The 18212-nt window shown below is 45.2% G+C and overlaps 2 protein-coding genes across 2 annotated transcripts in view; both read left to right on the forward strand.

Moving 5' to 3' along the window:
• The window catches only part of LOC127549068 (zinc finger protein 883-like), a 129131-nt gene that overhangs the window by 70545 nt on the left and 40374 nt on the right, over positions 1-18212 (forward strand). The gene's annotated exons all lie outside the window — the stretch shown is intronic.
• On the forward strand, positions 97-2750 carry LOC127554342 (gastrula zinc finger protein XlCGF26.1-like). Its single transcript, XM_051986174.1, has one exon. It carries the CDS (start codon positions 127-129, stop codon positions 1894-1896), a length of 1770 nt encoding a protein of 589 aa, XP_051842134.1. The 5' UTR covers positions 97-126; the 3' UTR covers positions 1897-2750.

Below are 18212 nucleotides of genomic sequence, written 5' to 3' on the forward strand. Positions count from 1 at the left end.
ATAACACATGGAATATTGGGGAAAGTGAAGCATATGAGAAAGCTTATTCGGCCAATCAAAAAGCATTTCTGCTTTTCCTTTCTTTCAGATGGGGGCACTAGGCCTCAGACTAAGGAGTCAACTCCAATGTTAAGTGTTTCTATGAAAGAGTTTTCCCAAATGACATCCTTATGCTATAGCCCTTGCACCTCTGAGATGGGAAAAGCCTGGGAGTATTATGGCAAGTTCAAAAAAGAGCAAAACAATGAGGGGAAACATTCGAGCCAAGGAAAAGAAATCCAAACAGAAGTTGAAGTCAGAGCCTCTGAATCCTGTAAATACAGCCAAACCTCCAGCCCAAAGCCAGTCTTCATTCCACAACAGGGACTCTCTGTAGTAATGGATCTCCATAACAGTGAGAATCAGAGAAGGAGCTTCACCATGGAGTTGTTCCAAAGACAGTGCACTAAAATCTATTCACAAAAGAACTATTCTGAGGGGAAGAAATGTCAGAAAGCTTTCCATTCTGGTTTGGACTCCATTAAAACATCTGAAATTCATGCTGAAGAGCAATTTCATGAAAATGGGAATTCTTTCCTCCTGAATAACGAACTTACTGTACAGCAGGGAACTCATATAGGCAAAAGTTGCTCTGAAATGATTCTGTGTGAGAAGCCATCCTGTCAGAAGGCAGATCTGACTCAACATTCCAGTATTCAGAGTCAAAACAAATCCTATAAATGCAGTGAATGTGGAAAGGTCTTCCAGAAAAAATCAAGGCTTATAGAGCACTACAGAATTCACACTGGAGAGAAACCTTTCAAATGCAGTGACTGTGGAAGGGCCTTCCGGCAGAAAATAAATCTTACAGCACACTACAGAATTCACACTGGAGAGAAACCTTTCAAATGCAGTGACTGTGGAAAGGCCTTCCGGCATAAAGTAAATTTTACACAGCATTACAGAACTCACACTGGAGAGCAACCTTTCAAATGCAGTGAATGTGGAAAGGTCTTCAAACGGAAAGTAAATCTTACACAGCATTACAGAATTCACACTGGAGAGCAACCTTTCAAATGCAGTGAATGTGGAAAGGTCTTCCAGAAAAAATCAAGGCTTATAGAGCACTACAGAATTCACACTGGAGAGAAACCTTTCAAATGCAGTGACTGTGGAAGGGCCTTCCGGCAGAAAATAAATCTTACAGCACACTACAGAATTCACACTGGAGAGCAACCTTTCAAATGCAGTGAATGTGGAAAGGTCTTCCAGAAAAAATCAAGGCTTATAGAGCACTACAGAATTCACACTGGAGAGAAACCTTTCAAATGCAGTGACTGTGGAAGGGCCTTCCGGCAGAAAATAAATCTTACAGCACACTACAGAATTCACACTGGAGAGAAACCTTTCAAATGCAGTGACTGTGGAAAGGCCTTCCGGCATAAAGTAAATTTTACACAGCATTACAGAACTCACACTGGAGAGCAACCTTTCAAATGCAGTGAATGTGGAAAGGTCTTCAAACGGAAAGTAAATCTTACACAGCATTACAGAATTCACACTGGAGAGCAACCTTTCAAATGCAGTGAATGTGGAAAGGTCTTCACACGGAAAGTAAATCTTACACAGCATTACAGAATTCACACTGGAGAGAAACCTTTCAAATGCAGCAACTGTGGAAAGGCCTTCCGACACAAAGTAATTCTTACACACCACTACAGAATTCACACTGGAGAGGACCCTTTTAAATGCAGCGATTGTGGGAAAGCCTTTTCTTGGCGTTCAACGCTAAATCGACATCAGAGAACTCACACTGGAGAGAGACCCTATGGGTGTAGTGAATGTGGGAAGACATTCCAATCAAACTCCCGCCTGACTCAGCACCAGAGAACTCACATGGGATTAAACCGTCATTAGTGCAGTGTGTACGAGGAGATGTTCTCTGAGAAGTCTAATCTCACCAATGAAAGCAGTATACATATGGAGAGAAGCCATATGAATGCTCTAAATGTGGGAAAATCTTTTGCCAGAAGTCAGATTTTACATAATACTTCAGCATTCACACTGGGAAAGGTTGGAGCATTCCAGCCTTTCAAATGCAGTGATGGTGGGAAAGCCTTTTTCTGCTGCATAATGACACCAGAGAATTCACACTGAAGAGAAACCCCCCCGAATGCACCAAAGGTTGGAAAGCCTACAACCCAAATTCAGGTCTTTTCTGACATCAGAGAATAGATGCCAGAGAGAAATCATAGAAATATAATTAATGGGGGAAAGCAGTCCCTCTGATCAAAGTACATACTCAGTACTATAGAATTCATGATGGAGAAAAACCTCATTACTTTAGTCACTGATGGAAAATACTCTACTGGGCTGATCCAGATTAAAATATAATTTGAAAATATTTAAGAAAATAAATTCACAAAAAACATAAAAGATGTTAGTCTCATGGTTGTCTAATTCAATATAGAGGATGGCACCATGGTTCTTAGAAAGTTGATATTTTGCTTCTTCATTTTCCTTGCTGAGATCATCTTGTTTTAGTTCATCTTTGTCCAGAAGGAAGGGGCTCTTGTTTGTTGGGCTTCCATATAATTATGGGCTCCCATAAAGTCATGGACTTAGATGTTGAAGGAAGTCCTTGGAGTCTAACCCTCTCATTCTGCAGATGAGAAAACCAGGTCAGATCAGGTAAATGACCTTCTCAGGCTCACACGAGAACCGCTTTTAAAGTCCAGTTAAGTTTTGTGCAGAGCATTAGAAGTCAAGTATTTGATCCTAGAAGAAATACGGAGCATTAGAATTTCAAGTAGAGGGGCAGTGGGGTGGGACAGTTGTACCTGTTCTATAGGAAAATCTCTTCAATGACTTGGAGATGAACTGCAGTGGGCAGAGATTTGGGGCTGGAGATCCAACTAGGAGGAGACTTACAAAGTTCAGGTGAGTGAGCAGGAGAGTCTACATGAGGTAGGGGAATGGAAGACCTGTGAGAAGATCTATGGAGTCAGAAAGGAGACTTAACCAATGAGTGGGTAGAGTTGCGGGTGACACTATCAATGGGAAGCAGATTACTAGAATCGATCTGCTCCCCATGTTCCTCCGCATGAGGCTCTGGGCCCTTTCTCTTTCCTGAAATCATCATATAAGCAGGTCATTTCTCCATTGTTCTCTATCATTACACCAACAGCTGTTCAATCACCAAATCACAGTGAATTGGCCCTTCTTGTATATCAGGCCTTGGACAAAGTACTTGAGAGACCCAGAAAGGCCAAAGTACAGGCTCTTTTCAAGGAGATGATCAGGTGCACACTGGATCCCCAGGGAGCAGGTGTGAAGCAGTACAAGTGGGTCCCTAGATTCCTTTGAGGCTCAGCTTCTATGCCCCACTTCTGTAAGGAGCTTTGCCTGGATCCCTTCAAAGCCAGTGCTTCCTCCTCTCTCAATCCCCTCGCACTCCCTGTGCTTTCTTTGTTTGATTTGTATGTTCCCATTTGTAGGTTGTCCCCTGATGTATCCACCCTGTGTAGATCCCCTAAGCTGCTTCAGGACAGCATCTGGGTTTTACCTTTTTTATATCTTCAGTATTGAACACAGTGCCTGGCATCAGCAGGCACTGAATAAGTGCTGGTTTTCCTAAATTAACTTGGTTCTGGGGAAAGCCTGACAGGTTGCATCTCCTTGGAGACTCTCTGAGCCAGCAGTTATTTCTGATTCCCCCTCAAACATCCCCAGTCCAGTGGCTTCTTCTCAGATATCCCCTACTCCAACCTTCCCCTTTTCCTAATTTCCCTATCAAAGGCAGTGCTATCCTCCTACTCACTTAGGCTTTTAAATCTGAGTCATTCTTGCTTTCTCATTCCCTCACTCCTCGCCTTCCCACAGTTAATCTGTTGCCAGTTCACATCAACACCCACCCTCAGTCAGGGAGAAGCTCTGGGGACTTCCCTGCCTTAGGCACTTTCAGCTTTGTCCCTGAGTCTAAGGGAAGAACCAAAAGTGGGAAATGATGTTTTTCAATCTCCTTCCCTGTTCCAAACCAAGCTCATGGGATCAAAGAATATTGGAGTTTCTTAAGGGGCTCATTTTACCTTCTTGAAGGTTACTCCTTATCTGGGGTTACACGTATATCCCTGTGTCATCAGCAAGGGACAGCAGGGACTCTGGGGATGATACAGGCTATTATATTGGCCTAAATCCATCATTCTCTTTCATAATTCTGGGCTTCAGACAGGACTGATTGTGAAGTGGCAAGTTGATAACAGGCCCATGGCCTAGAAGACATGTGGTCTTGATGTTCTCACACTTGTAATATTTCTGCATTCCTTGAAGGCTTGCAAAGTGCTGGACATATTATCACAGGTGATCCACAATCAGCTCTGTAAAGTAGGAGCTAGCATTGTCTCCATGTCATGGATGGGGAAAAGTCTCAGAGCTAGTAAGTGTCTGAAGTAAGTTCTAATCTGAGCTTTTTGTAACTCCCATTTTAAAACTTTTATCCCTGATCCCTCCTCTCTGCATCTTGTGTTAACCTTGGGCTATGCAGTTCCACTCTGACAACTTGCAGCTCAGAGTGATTCTCTCTAAGTGCTATCACTGGCCATGAATTACTTGGGAATCCTTTTGCCTTCCTACTTCCATGGCCCCATCTCAATAACCGAGTATTAAGAGATGTATAACAGCACCCCAGAGATGCAAGGGCACTGCAAGGTCCTCACATGGAGCCCTTTTACAGGGCAGAAATCCCCCTTCATGAGGACTTTTCCATGTACCTGCAGTTTCACTGGCCCCGGCAGCCCAACATGGCCCAAGTGACTGTTCTTGAGAAGTAACCAATCTTGGAGGATTATAAGAAACTTCTAAAGACATCTAGCCTAATCTATACTAGAAAGGGAACCCCAGCTTCAGAATCCCATACACAATGTCAGCTTCCACTTAAAGGCTCAGTGAGGGATATCTCCCCACCTCCTCCATTTTACCTTGCCTCATTTTGTTTTAGATCAGCTCTAATTGTTGGGAGATTTTCTTCCTGTCATCTTGAAATCTACCCTTTGCCACCTTGATCAGTTCTTCATCTCCATGATCAATTTTCAAACACTTGGAGACATCTTATGCCTTAAGAACCTAAAATTTTCTTTTTGGGCCTGGATATGTTCTGTTCCTTTGATTTGATTTCTTAACATGTCGGCCATCCTCTATAACTCTACTCCCCACTGGCCTTCCTGGAATGAACAGGAATACAAGAGGAAGAGCACTGGAGATTGATTTGGATTCTACCAAACATTCAAAGAACAATTTGCCCCAATACTTTATAAACTATTTGAAAAAATAGGGAATGAAGGAGTCCTACCAAACTCCTTTTATGACACAGACATGGTACTGATACCTAAACCAGGTAGGTTGAAAACAGAGAAAGAAAATTATAGACCAATCTCCCTAATGAATATTGATGCTAAAATCTTAAATAAGATATTAGCAAAAAGACTACAGAAAATCATCCCCAGGATAATACATCATGATCAAGTAGGATTTATACCAGGAATGCAGGGCTGGTTCAATATTAGGAAAACTATCAATATAATTGCCATCAAATTAACAAAAACCATATGATCATCTCAATAGATGCAGAAAAAGCATTTGATAAAATCCAACATCCATTCCTATTAAAAACTCTTGAGAGTATAGGAATAAATGGACTTTTCCTTAAAATAATCAGTAGCATCTATTTAAAACCAATAGTAAGCATTATATGTAATGGGGACAAACTGCAACCATTCCCAATAAGATCAGGAGTAAAACAAGGTTGCCCACTATCACCGTTACTATTTAATATTGTATTAGAAATGCTAGCTTTGGCAATAAGAATTGAGAAAGAGATTAAAGGAATAAGAATAGGCAATGAGGAAACCAAATTATCACTCTTTGCTGATGATATGATGGTATACTTAGAGAACCTCAGAGATTCTACCAAAAAGTTATTAGAAACAATCTACACCATATTAATTTTCTATGGTTAGGGCTTTTCTGTCTCTTTTCTCTCTCTCCTCTCTCTCTCTCTCTCTCTCTCTCTCTCTTTCTCTCTCTGTCTGTCTCTCTGTCTGTCTCTATCTCTCTGCTTCTATATATCTCTCTGCCTGTCTCTGTCTATCTCTCTTTATCTCTCTTTCTCCCTCTGAGTCTGTCTATCTATCTTTCTTGCTTTGTTTCTCTTTGTCTCTTTATTCTCCAGCTCATTTTGTGACTTAAAGTTGATCTGTGTTCACTCTCCGGACTTCTTGTAACAAGGAGCAGGGGTCTGGTCACTTTTTGGCCTGCTTTCTCCCTTACCTGCAATGACTTGGCTTTGTCATGCCTGTTGTGCCAAGGATCCCGGGATTGGCATTTTGCCTGTTGTACCAAGGATCCCGGGGCTGGCATTTTGTCTGTTGTGCCAGAACTTTGGTCCTTTACTTCCTGATCCCAGCTGTGGCTAAGAGATTCCCTCTGACTCACTCAGACTCTGCCCTTGCTGGGCTGTGCCACTCTTACCCAAGTAAAATGGATCCTTTCCTGCGATCCTTCTAAGTTTTCTTGGACTGGAAAGTGGTTTCCCCCAGTCTCTGTCACTGCAGATTTTACTTAGAAGTTTTATTTAAAGTTGTTTAAAGGGAAACAGGAGAGAGCTAAGGCAACTTCCTGGTCTCTATCTTGGCTTTGCCTCCCCTTGATTCCTCAGGATCAAATATAAAATTCTCTTTTTGACATTTAAACCAATCCCTTCCTACCTTTCCTTTGTCTTTGAGGAACTCTTCCATGCTTCCTGTGGTACATCCAGACTGGCCTGTTTTCTGTTCCTTACACATGACCTCCCCCCACCCCCCCATCTCCTCTACCTTGATTTCCCCTCCCTGTTTAGAATACTTTTCTCCCTCACCTTGCCCTTCTTGGAGTCTCTGGCTTATTTGGTTCAGCTCAAGGCCTTCCTTTTACAGACCTCCTCCTGCTGTCTCAGCTGCTGAGTGTCTTGCTTTCCATAGACAGGATTGTTTTTACTTTTCTCTGCATCCCCAACAAGAAGCCCAGGGCCTGGCTCAGAATTAGCCCTTCACAAAGGCCTAGTGCTTGGCTCTGCTGCATTTGGGGGAAGACTGAGCTGTTGGGTAGGAATCTGGAGACAGAGATGGGAGCCACAGTTCTGTGAACCTGAGAGGTCCAGGAAACCTCTCTCAGCCTCATTTTGTTCATCTGTAAAGTAAGGATGAAGAAGCCTGGACTTCTCAAGCTAAGTGTTTGTCACTATTCAGGTGCTTGTTGTCCCCACTGTAGACTGTGAGCTCCCTGAGGGCAGAGGCTGTTAAGCCCTTCTTTGTATCTCCAAGGCCTAGCACCTAGTCTGATAGGGGGTAGAGAGTCCATCCATGCTTCAGGTCTTGGCAATGATTGTGATTCAGAATCAAGTACAGCCTGAGCCATGTGCTAACTGCTCCTGAAGATTGGCTTTGAACACTCTGAGGTGAGAATTCTTATTCCTGCTCATCTGAGGTAAGGTCCGTGGCTCAGCACGCATGTATTTGTTTCAGGAGTCAGCACTTGGCTGTGGACTTCACCTGGGAGGAGTGGGGCCTCCTGGACCCCCTCCAAGAAGGAACTTTACTGGGTCATGATGCTGGAGAACTACAGGAACCTGGTCTATCTGGGTAAGGATGGCTCCTTGGATAACTCAAAATGTTATTTGCTTTTTTCTCCTGCGGCCACGTCTAATTTTTAGCAGGCTTTGTTCATTACAGTGGGGCCAAAACCAGGGTGATCCTAGCTGAAGGGCTCTTATTTTGTGTATCTAGACACTGACTCCTCCCTTGGGACCCCACTCCAGCTCTGTTCCCTCAGGCCAGAGGGAATTTCTGAAGGCCTAGATCAATACTTGACAGCATTTTTCCTCCTCCCTATTTTCTCCTTGCCCCTCTCACTTCTTCCTCCTATTTTCTTCTGCCTCCTTTCTCTCAGACTTCTCAAGAAGTCATGAAGATCCCAGCTCCTTAATATTGAACGGGTCAAATGAACTCCTTATCTTTCCCAACCCATCTCTCTTACTTGTTCCATTCCTATATCTTCCTAAAAAAGCAGACCTAGTCACTGTTCAGCTGTTTTCACTGTGCACCCTCCCTAGACCTTTCTAGCTTGTTCCTCTGGGCCTGAAGAGCTTCTGACCCTTCTTCTCCATCTGGATTAGGCCATGCAGTTTCCAGCCTGGCCGTGAACTCTCACCTGGAGCCAGGGGAAGTCCAGTGGATTCCAATGGACAGTGTCCACTGGACACAAGAGAATGGACTTATTCCACACCAGAGTATTGACACAGGAAACAAGTATCACAAACTGATTAAATGTAGGAAGACAATTTGTCAGAAGACAGATCTTACTGGACACTCTCATACTGATAGTAAAAAGAAATCTTAAAAATGTCATGAAGGTGGAATGGCTTTTCAGCATAAGGAAAGTCTCTTATGCAACCCTCCAGAATTCATACTGGAGAGAAACCTTTTGAATGCAATGAATGTGGAAAGGCCTTCCACCAGAAAATAGATCTCATAGGACGTTATAGGATTCACACTGGAGAAAAACCTTTTAAATGCAGTGACTGTGGGAAAACCTTTGCCCAGAGCACAGCCCTGACTCTACATCAGAGAACTTACACTGGAGACAGATCCTATGAATGTTCTGACTATGGGAAGACAATGCTCTAAACTTTGCACCAGAGAACTCACTCAGGAATAAAACCTTCGTGAATGTCATGTATGGGTAGGCGTTCTCTCAGAAATTCATTCTCACTCATCACAGTTTTATTCCTAGTGGTGAGAAGCCCTACGAATGCACTGAATGTGGGAAGGCATTCCCAAGAAACTCAAAACTTTGTCAGCACCAGAGAACTCACCCAGGAATGGAACCTTTTGATTGTAGCTTGTGGGGAAAGGCATTCTCTCAGAAGTCTGATCTTACTGATCCCACTAGTATTCATAGCACAGAGAAACCATATGAATGCTCTGAATGTGGAAAGATCTGCCAGAAGACAGATCTCACAACACACTACAGAATTCATACTGGAGAGGAAACTTATTAATGTGGTGAATGTGGGAAAGCTTTCCCCCAGAGAACATCCCTGAGTCTGCATCAGAGAACTCGGGCTGGAGAGAAGCCCTATCCTGGCAATAAATGCGGAAGAGCCTTGGTTCAAAATGCAGGTCTTTCAATGCATAATAGAATGCAGGCTGATAAGAAAGCTTATTAATGTGCTGAATAGGGGGAGCCATTGTCCTGGATCATAACATTTAACTCAGTTATAGAAATCCTGATGGAGAAAAACCTCATCAATATAACCAGTGAAGCCATACTTTTCTCAGGAAGACTCTCCTTGTTCCGTTTACTTGTTACTCCTTGGAAAGAGAATGAATGGGGAGAGCCCTTCAGTTTGTGTTGGTGAACCATTTCTCTTCAGGAGAATGGTGATTGACTAGAGAAGCATAGGGGGCAAATTCCTTAAAATGTAGCAAATGGGTTTTCCTTGACAATATTTAATTATTAATCAGGAGCTCTTTGTTGGGGAGGGGAGAGTCAGTGTGAATGACAGTGATGTGTCCAAACAATAAAGAGACCCTCAATAAAACACACACTGGTCCATTAGCCAAAGCACCAACTTTGAGAGCATCATGCTTCCAACATGAAAGAGAGAAAGATGAGGGAGGTAATAGTAACATAAAGTAGGAATAATTAGAACAGTATAGTGGCTGTATGAGGGATTGTGAATGGTTTAATAGCAGCTTAGGAAGTGGTCAACATTCAGGTGCCTAAGAGTTTTGTACTGAGCCATATACATTTTTTATCTGCATCTTGAGATAACATGTAACACACTTTGTACATCTTAAAGCACAGTATCCATGGAATCCTGTTATTAAAGGCGTAGATAAACATGCACATCAAATTTATTGATGAATCAGGAAAAGTAGCTTGCTTCTGACCTTTTCCCCTAACACCTTTGAAGAAAGCTAGGGATTCCCAGAAGAGAAAGGAAAGAGAGGGTGTTTCAGGTTGGGAGAGTAGGTGAGTTACAGCTGGCCTCTTAGTCAGTTTGGCCTGAGAGGCTCCAATGGGAAACGTGTGTGTGTGTGTGTGTGTGTGTGTGTGTGTGTGTGTGTGTGTGTAGGTGCTTGGTTGTCTGGGTCTGAAAAAGTTTGTTATGTCCCCAATTTCCCCAAGACAGAGACCCTACAGCTGCTCAGGGCCCTTCATCTTCACTTTTTGTCTGCAGCCTCTTCACTTTTGCCTGTCTTTCTGCTCACTGTACCTCCCAGCCTCCATCAGCAGCCCTTCCCAAACTGAACTAGAAGACATTCCCAGTCCCTCCAACTCTTCATGCTTGAAAGCCATAGCTTCCTCCCCTTCCCTTCTGAACAGCCTGAGCTTTCCTTTCAGGGCCTTAGGGAAAAGAGACAAGGATTTTTCAATCACCTCCTATGTGTTAGACTCTGGGCTAATGACTTTATAAAAATAATTTCCTCCTTCATGTAATATTGTTCAAGGTGCCAAGATGACTCCCATTGTAAAGTTGAGGAAACTGAGGGAGAGAGGTCACTAACTTGCCAGGGTGACAGTGTCTGAATCTTGATGGATGTCCTATTCTTTATCCACAGCACCAGGCTTCGGGACTGACCTACCTGGACTCGTTTCCTGATTTGTTCAGTTCTTTTTTCCTTCCCCAATAATCTTTGACTTACCTTTTTTATATTAGATATGGCAGGAAAATGAAAGCTTCTTGAAACTGGAGATTGTTGGTTTTGTTGTGTCAGTGTACCCAGTGCCTTCTGTGAATTAGAGCACAAACAACAAGAGAACTGTTCGGTTCTGCAAACATATATTGTATCTAGGATATACTGCAACATATCTAACATATATAGGACTGCTTGCCATCTGGGGGAGCGGGTGGAGGGAGGGAGGGGAAAAATCGAAACAGAAGCGAGTGCAAGGGACAATGTTGTAAAAAATTACCCTGGCATGGATTCTGTCAATATAAAGTTTTTATTAAATAAGTAAAAAAAAAAAGAATTAGAGCACAAACAAGGTTTTAGCCAGCATTTCAATCCATGCTAAATGCAGGAAGTAGAAAGAACAGCAAAAAATATTTCCTGCCCTCAAGGATCATACCCTATAATGGGAGACACTACTGAAGGTCAGTGCATAAAAGAGAGAGTCCAGCTCATCTCAATCACCAGTCCAGTGGGAAGACTAAGTCAAGGTGACTGGTGATAGCTGGAGATGCAGTGCATCTTGAATAACTAACATACCACAGTGTCTGCATAGGATCCTGTAGTAGATCTGTATTCCAAAGAAATATAAAAAATGGGGGTGAGTGGAAGGACCTATTTGTACAAAAATACAACAGCTGTTTCTGTAGTTTCAATGAATTGGAAAGTGAGAAGATGCCCATTCATTGGAGAATGGCTGAAAAAGTTATTGCATTTGGCTGTGATAAAATACTTTTATGATATCAGAAGTGAGGAAGGATGCTATCAGAAAACTGTGGAAAGACAAGAACTGCTGAAAAGTGAAATGAGCTGAACCAGCACAACAGTGTAAACAAATGGTCAATAGTGAATGGTTGAAAACCATTCTGAAGGACTCATGGTGAAAAATGCTCTTCATAAACAGAGAATGAATTTATGGAGTCTGAATGCAGACTGAAGCATACTTTTTCTTTTTTGGGGGGGGCAGTTTTCTTTGACAGAGTGACTAATATGGACGTATGTTTTGCAGAATGGCACCTATAAAACCTCTGTCAAATTACTTGCCTTCTCAAAGGAATGGGGGAGGAGAGGGAAGAAACACAGTATAGAATTTGAAACTCAAATAAAAAAATTGTTAAAATTGTTTTTACTTGAATTTCTGGGAGAACAAACTATTAAAGTTTTAAAAAAGGAATGAAATATTCAGGGAATATAGGAAAATTGGGACATTAATGCATTGTAGGTAGAGTTGTTAATTGATCCAGCCATTCTGGAAAGCAATTTGGAACTATGGCCAAAGAGTTATAAAACTGTGCATACCCTTCCTGCAAAACTCGTTGGTCTGTCTCTTAAAGTGATTTAAAACACTAAAAAGGGAAAGGATCTATTCATCCAGACATACATACATATACACAATCATGTTGTTTTTCTTTTTTTTAATGGTGGCCAAGAAATGGAAATTGAGAGGATGCCCATCAATTAGGAAATGACTTAACTTGCAGCATATGGATGTAAAGGAATACTATTTGTAGTGTAACAAATGATGAGCACGCAGATTCCAGAAAAACCTTGAAAGAACTGAATGTGATGTGAGCAAAACCAGAACACTGTAAAAAGTAACAATAATATTATCTGATGAAGATTAAACTCTTCTCTGCTATACAGTACTCAAAGACAAATGTCAAAGGATTCATGATGAAAAATGTTATATTTCCAGAGAAAAAACTGCTATTTCTCTGTTTACAGCTGAAATATATTAATTTTTGTGGATTTTTTCTTTTTGATCTGTTTCTTCTTTTACAACATGACTATATGGAATTAAGTTTTACATACATGACTCTACATGTATAACCTATTAATTGCTTCTTCAGTGGGGATGGGGGGATAAGGGAAGAAAAGTGACCATTGAGAACCCAAATTATTTAGAAATGACTTTTAAAATGTAATTGGGAAAAATACTAAGAAAGTTAATGTGTAACTTCTATAACATAACAGAGGCCTTCGTGGTATAAGCATCTCCTGGTACAAGGTCACTCAGGCGCTTTACCGAAGCAGGACTCTTAGTGTCTTTAGCAGACTACAAGGGTCATGAGCTTCTTGGCACTGACCAGGTCTTGGGATCCTGTCCACCCTCCACTTAAGACCCAAAGGCTCCCAGATAACGGGGAGCAGGAGGGATGTCTGTGTCAGACACGATTTGGGGCCCTCGGGAAATCTGCAGAGTTTATGGATCCAAGGTGAAACTTTGTGCCGGGCATCCTGTCAAATCCTGGGGATAAAAGGACAAAGAGCCAGTCCCCCTGAAGGAGCCAGATATTGTATGTCAGCTTCAGGGTGTCACACTCCCCTGCTTAACGGCCTATAATCTGGAGCTTTCCTAGTCCCCAGTGGAGTGAAACTGGGCTGAGTGCTTCCCTGCCTTTTACCATGACGTTCTGAGCCCTGTGTCAAGCTTCTTTAATGCCATGGAGAGCAGCTACGCCCTCTGGGAAATTCTCCAACTACAAAAGGCTCCAGGCCAAGGCTGAGCTGGAGGGAGAGCTGGGACGGGGCGCGCGGTCTCTGAGCACCTTCGGGGGGACGTCCTCTTCCCCAGCAGGGTGAGGAGCTCTTCCGAGGCAGGGACCGGTCCCGAGGGCTCAGGGAAGGACCCCCGGAATCGCAAATGGGTTTTTCTTGGATGCTCATGGTCTGCTATGACTCTCCTTCCCCCAGTGCTCGGGCCTCGGTCTCCCCCGGAGCCCTCCCTCCCCCAGCCGTGACCACGACTTCCTTAAATCCGGTTCTGCTTAGGTCACCCCACTCTTCAGTGCCCGCCCGTGGCTCCCTGTTACTGCCCCGATCCAACAGCGCTTTGGAAATATTCCCTCTCCTCCTGGGTCAGGGGCTGCTTTTCCTGACGTCAAGAGTCGCACTTCCGGAGGTCCAGAAGAACAAATGGAAGGAAATGCAGTAAAAAAGGATGCGGAGGGTGGATGGGGAGGGCGGCAGGACCTGCCTATTCTCCTCCCACCCCGGGGAGGCGCTGCAATTACAAGACGATGCTTGTTTGAGATGCGGGGGGAGGGTCGGTGTGGGAAAGCCCACGGGGCTGGGGAGGGGAAAGGCTGAACCTGAAGTCCGGAGCCAGAAGCGGCGCCCGGGGGGTTTCCTGGAGAGGCGGGAGGAAAAATGGGGGAGAGGAGGGGAGCCGGGCTCAGCTGGGTCTTGCCCCCGCGTCACTCTCTGTCCGCCTCTGTCCCCTAATCCCGTGAATCAGCCTTGGCGGGGGCTGGGACTTGATGGCTGTCAGCGAGCGTCCGTGCGTTAAGCGGAACAGGGCCGCGCTTCCGAGGGTGCGTGAGTCCCGTCAGGCCTGGAGCTTTAGGGGCTTAACCACAAAGCCCTAATGTACCACGTGTCAGCGGCGTTATTAGTATCCACGGGGCTATTATGTATCAAAGCAATATTACCTATCACGGGGCTATAATGTTTCAATGGTTCCATTGGATCAATGGAGCTACTATGTGTCAACGGGGCTATTTTGTGTCCATGGCGTTATTACGTATCCCAGGCTTATTCGGTCTCTGGGCTACTGAAGCTTTAGGACACATTTGTATCCCTTAACTGCCAGTTACAGAAAATTACAGGGCGCCTGGCCCTGTGGCTCCGCCCCCTCACTCCTAGGGGTCATCATCATCGCCCCTCCTCTCGTGACTCAGCCTCGGGCCACCCCGAGAACCGCTGAACAAAACCACGCGAGCTTTACTTCCCCGAAAAACTGCTCGGAGTGAAAGGGAGGGTTCTAGAGGGGAGTCTCGGGGGCGGGACAGCGGCAGCGGCGGCGTCTCTGATTGGCTCAAAGTTCCAGGCCCGGCGGGAAGGAGAGCATGTATGTGAAAGAAGCGAATCCCCCCTCCTCAACAGCAGCCCACCGAGAAGCGGCGTGGTCTGAGAACGCCCCGCCTCCGGCAGCCAGCCAATGGGTGCTCGCCCAGTCCAGTGAGTGACAATGCTGACGCGGAAGTTGTTTCTAGCTCGTCTAGAAACGATCCAGAGGCCACCGAAATCTCTTTCCCGCGTCTAGGGCAGCGCTGCTTCTGGGTCCAGAACAAGGTGAGGCGTCTTGGACCCCCGCCCCTCCCTGGCTTCTCGTCCCTCTCCTTGCCTCAGTTGTATGGTCTGTGAAATGGGGCAAAGCCTCCCTGAACGTGCGGGACCGCCCCTCCCCTCCTTCCTTTATGTTCCCGTTCCCTTTCTTTGTCCCTTCCCTTCTCCCCTCTTTTTTTGCCCCTTCATTTTCCCTTCCCCCGCTTTCTTCCTCTCCCATTTCCTCTTAAAGTGAGATCTCTCAAGATAGTTGTGGAAATCGAGCAAGGCTTCATCTCCGGTTGGAGCAGGCCTGAAGGACCTTGCGCATTGACTCAAGGGCATGCTTAAGTCCCTTTCCTGCTCTCCTCCCATGGCATCATTTTCTTCCAATTCAGTCAGACTATGCACTTATTGGCCAAGATCATTTTCTTGGGTACTTTAGAATGGGAGACCCTCAGCCAGTGAGGACCATGGTCAGTGGGGGAGGAGGGTTTTGCTTTTGGGACTATTTAAAGTGTCAAACCTGTCCCCAAAGCTGCCCCCTTCTTCCGAGTGCTTGCTCCATTGGAGGAACACCGGCTTCTCTCTAGAACCAAAGTAAACTTGCTTTGCTCCTAGAGATCTCGCCAGCTTTTTGATAAGTGGTGACCACTGACCATTCTGAGCCACACGGGGTTGGGGGCTAGTCTGGATCACATGACTTGCCAGCGAACTTGCCACCTGGCGCCCAGATCTGATTTAGGGAGCTTGCCCACGTCCTAGGGTAACGTGGGCCCGGAATGGAGAAACTCAGGGAAAAGCAAAAGGGAGATACTCCGTGGTGACAATTCCGACCTGCCCTGTGTGAGGACAAATCAGTCAAGCAATTTGCTGTGGAGCAACCAGAGGTAAGCCCCCTGTGAGCCCCTTGAGTCCAGTTACAGACTCTGGAGGGCGCTCTGGACAGGACAAGATAGGCCTTTTGGAGTGCCTGAGGTCAAGTGGCAACAATTGACTTGTTTGGGCCTTTTGGAATTTAGATTTCATCCAAATTCAATGGGTCCCGGCCATCCCTCCCAGAGAAAAATGAAAAAAAAGATCAGAAAATACCGGTAGATTGTCCCTTGGGAGGTAAGTAACTGGAACAAAGTGCCAAAACATAAAGGAAAAGCAGGATTTGAAAGCTGCTCAGGAATTGTCATTTTGTCTGGGTGGAGGCTCTGTTTGGCCTAAGTGTGGCTGCCTTAGATTGGGTGTGCCAAAAAAACAAAATTTGGTTATTAATAGTCAAGAATCTGCTCGTGGGGAGGAGGCCGGATGTGTCGGACTCTGGCTCTCTGGCCCCATAAAGTTGAGTATGAGTCAAAGTGAAAATGGTGTAGAGGGGATTAGCCATGGGACCCATTGTTAACTCCGGCTCCTCTTTCCTGGTGAAGCCTTGGCCTGCAGACTTGAAAAGGATGGAGAGGACTTAATTCCAGCAGCCCCCCAGGGTCCTGAGGGCACAGGGGACTTAGTTCAATTAATCCCACCCAGGTCCACAAAGGGCCATTTGCTTCTCTAAGGAAGGAATTGGAGCAAGTTCAAAGGGATATCCAAAGTTACCCTCTTCCACAGCCCCAAACCCCAAGTCCCAAATTGTGTCTCTTTAAGAGAAGTTCTCTGAGCTCAGGGAATATGTGAATGCTCCCCTGGGTGCCACAGAAGTCAGGACTTTTAAGAAGGAAATGAGCCCCCTAATAGAAGATCCCACCGGGCTGGCAGAACAATTTGATCCATTTCTGGGGCCTAATCTTTTCACCTGGGGAGAACTCATGTCTGTTTTGAATTCTCTCTTCTCACAAGAGGAGAGGGGACTCCTTGAGGAGCAGCTGTGAAGGGGTGGGACAGCAGACTCCCTCCAGGGGCAGGAGCAGTCCCTGCTGACAGAAATGCCCTTTAGTAGATCCGAATTGGGATCACAATATGGAATAATAAGAACCTTTCCTGTCTATTGGAGGAGGCCCCGAAGGGGCATGTTTGGAGGGATGATGAGACTGTGCAGGGAATTGCAAAGGATGCAGAAAAACCCCACGGGACAAAGCCCCAAGGAAAGGAGACTGAGATATTGAGGAAGGAACAGGAGGCTTGCTGTTGCTGACAATAGAAAGCCTTTGAGATGTTGGGGATGTCCAAAAGTAGGGCATATACAAACAGACTGTCCCCGGCAGGGGCTGGAACAGCAGATATGTTCCCTTGTTAAGCTTGATGAAAATTAGGGGAATCAGGGGGCCTTGAAAGACTTCCACCTGGAACCCTTGGTAAATATAAGGGTGGGGTCCCACCAGGAGATTCTTAGTAGACATGGGGACATCTAGATCTTCAGGGACCTGTTTGCCTGAGAGGATTAAATTGTCTAAGAGACCCTGGTGATTTCTGGGTTAAAGGAGAACATTTGCTTGTATACGGGAAAAGGGAGACATCGGGCAGATTTCTGCTCCTCAGAAGCTGGAGTAAACTTGCTGGGGAGAGATTTAATAGCTAAACTAGAAATTGTGTTGATTCCACATGGGCCCAGCATATACCAAAGTAGAGCCATGTACCGTCCTGGGCCGGATTCCTAGTTCTGCTGAGTGTTTCAGTGTATTGGATCTGAAGGATGCATTCTGGAGCTGCCTGTTAGAGGAGAACAGTAGAAACCCCTTTGCTTTCCAATGGGATGATCCAGACATTGGGAGGAAGCAGCAAATGAGGTGGTGCCTCCTCCTCCAAGGCTCTACTGAGTCCCCGAATTTGTGTGGTGGAATCCTTGACCATTGCATGGGAGATTTCCAGCAGTAATGGGAACTTGGGTGTTGCAGTATGGAGATGAGCTGCTAGTAGTGGGGGAGACAAGGGAACACACCAGTAGGTGGAGCATGGATCTATTCTATTTCCTGGGAGCATTGGGGTTCGGAGCATCAAAGGAGGAATTGCACTTTGTGGAGAAGGAGGTGAGAAATTTAGGCACTTGATTAGTGAAGGCAGCAAGGGATCGGCCTGCCACAATGGAGGGAATATGGCCAAAGCTAAGCCAAAGAAAGAGCTGCACAGATTTCTGGGGTTAGCAGGACATTTTGGGGCATGGGTGGGTTCTTATGCTGCTATCAGCAAAGCCTTGTGTAAGCACCTGCTGGAGGAAAGCCCCAGTTCCATCCTGTGGGACCAAGAGAGAGCAGGAATTAAGGCCTTTGTTACTTTCTCCCCCTTGGAAAAACCTTTGCACCTGTTTGTCAGTGTTGAGGGAGGGCTGGCTCTGAGAGTTCTTGCTCAAATGAGAGGGGCAGAGAAGACCAGGGGCTTTCCTTCCATCTTCCTCCTGCCTCCTTTCTGTCCCCTGGAACAGAACCATCCCCCGGAGAGGAACATTGTTGCTTAGAGTTCATTGGTTTCCACACAAAAGAAAGAGAGGATTTA

The sequence above is a fragment of the Antechinus flavipes genome, chromosome 1, assembly GCF_016432865.1.
Source record: "Antechinus flavipes isolate AdamAnt ecotype Samford, QLD, Australia chromosome 1, AdamAnt_v2, whole genome shotgun sequence".
NCBI lineage: Eukaryota > Metazoa > Chordata > Mammalia > Dasyuromorphia > Dasyuridae > Antechinus > Antechinus flavipes.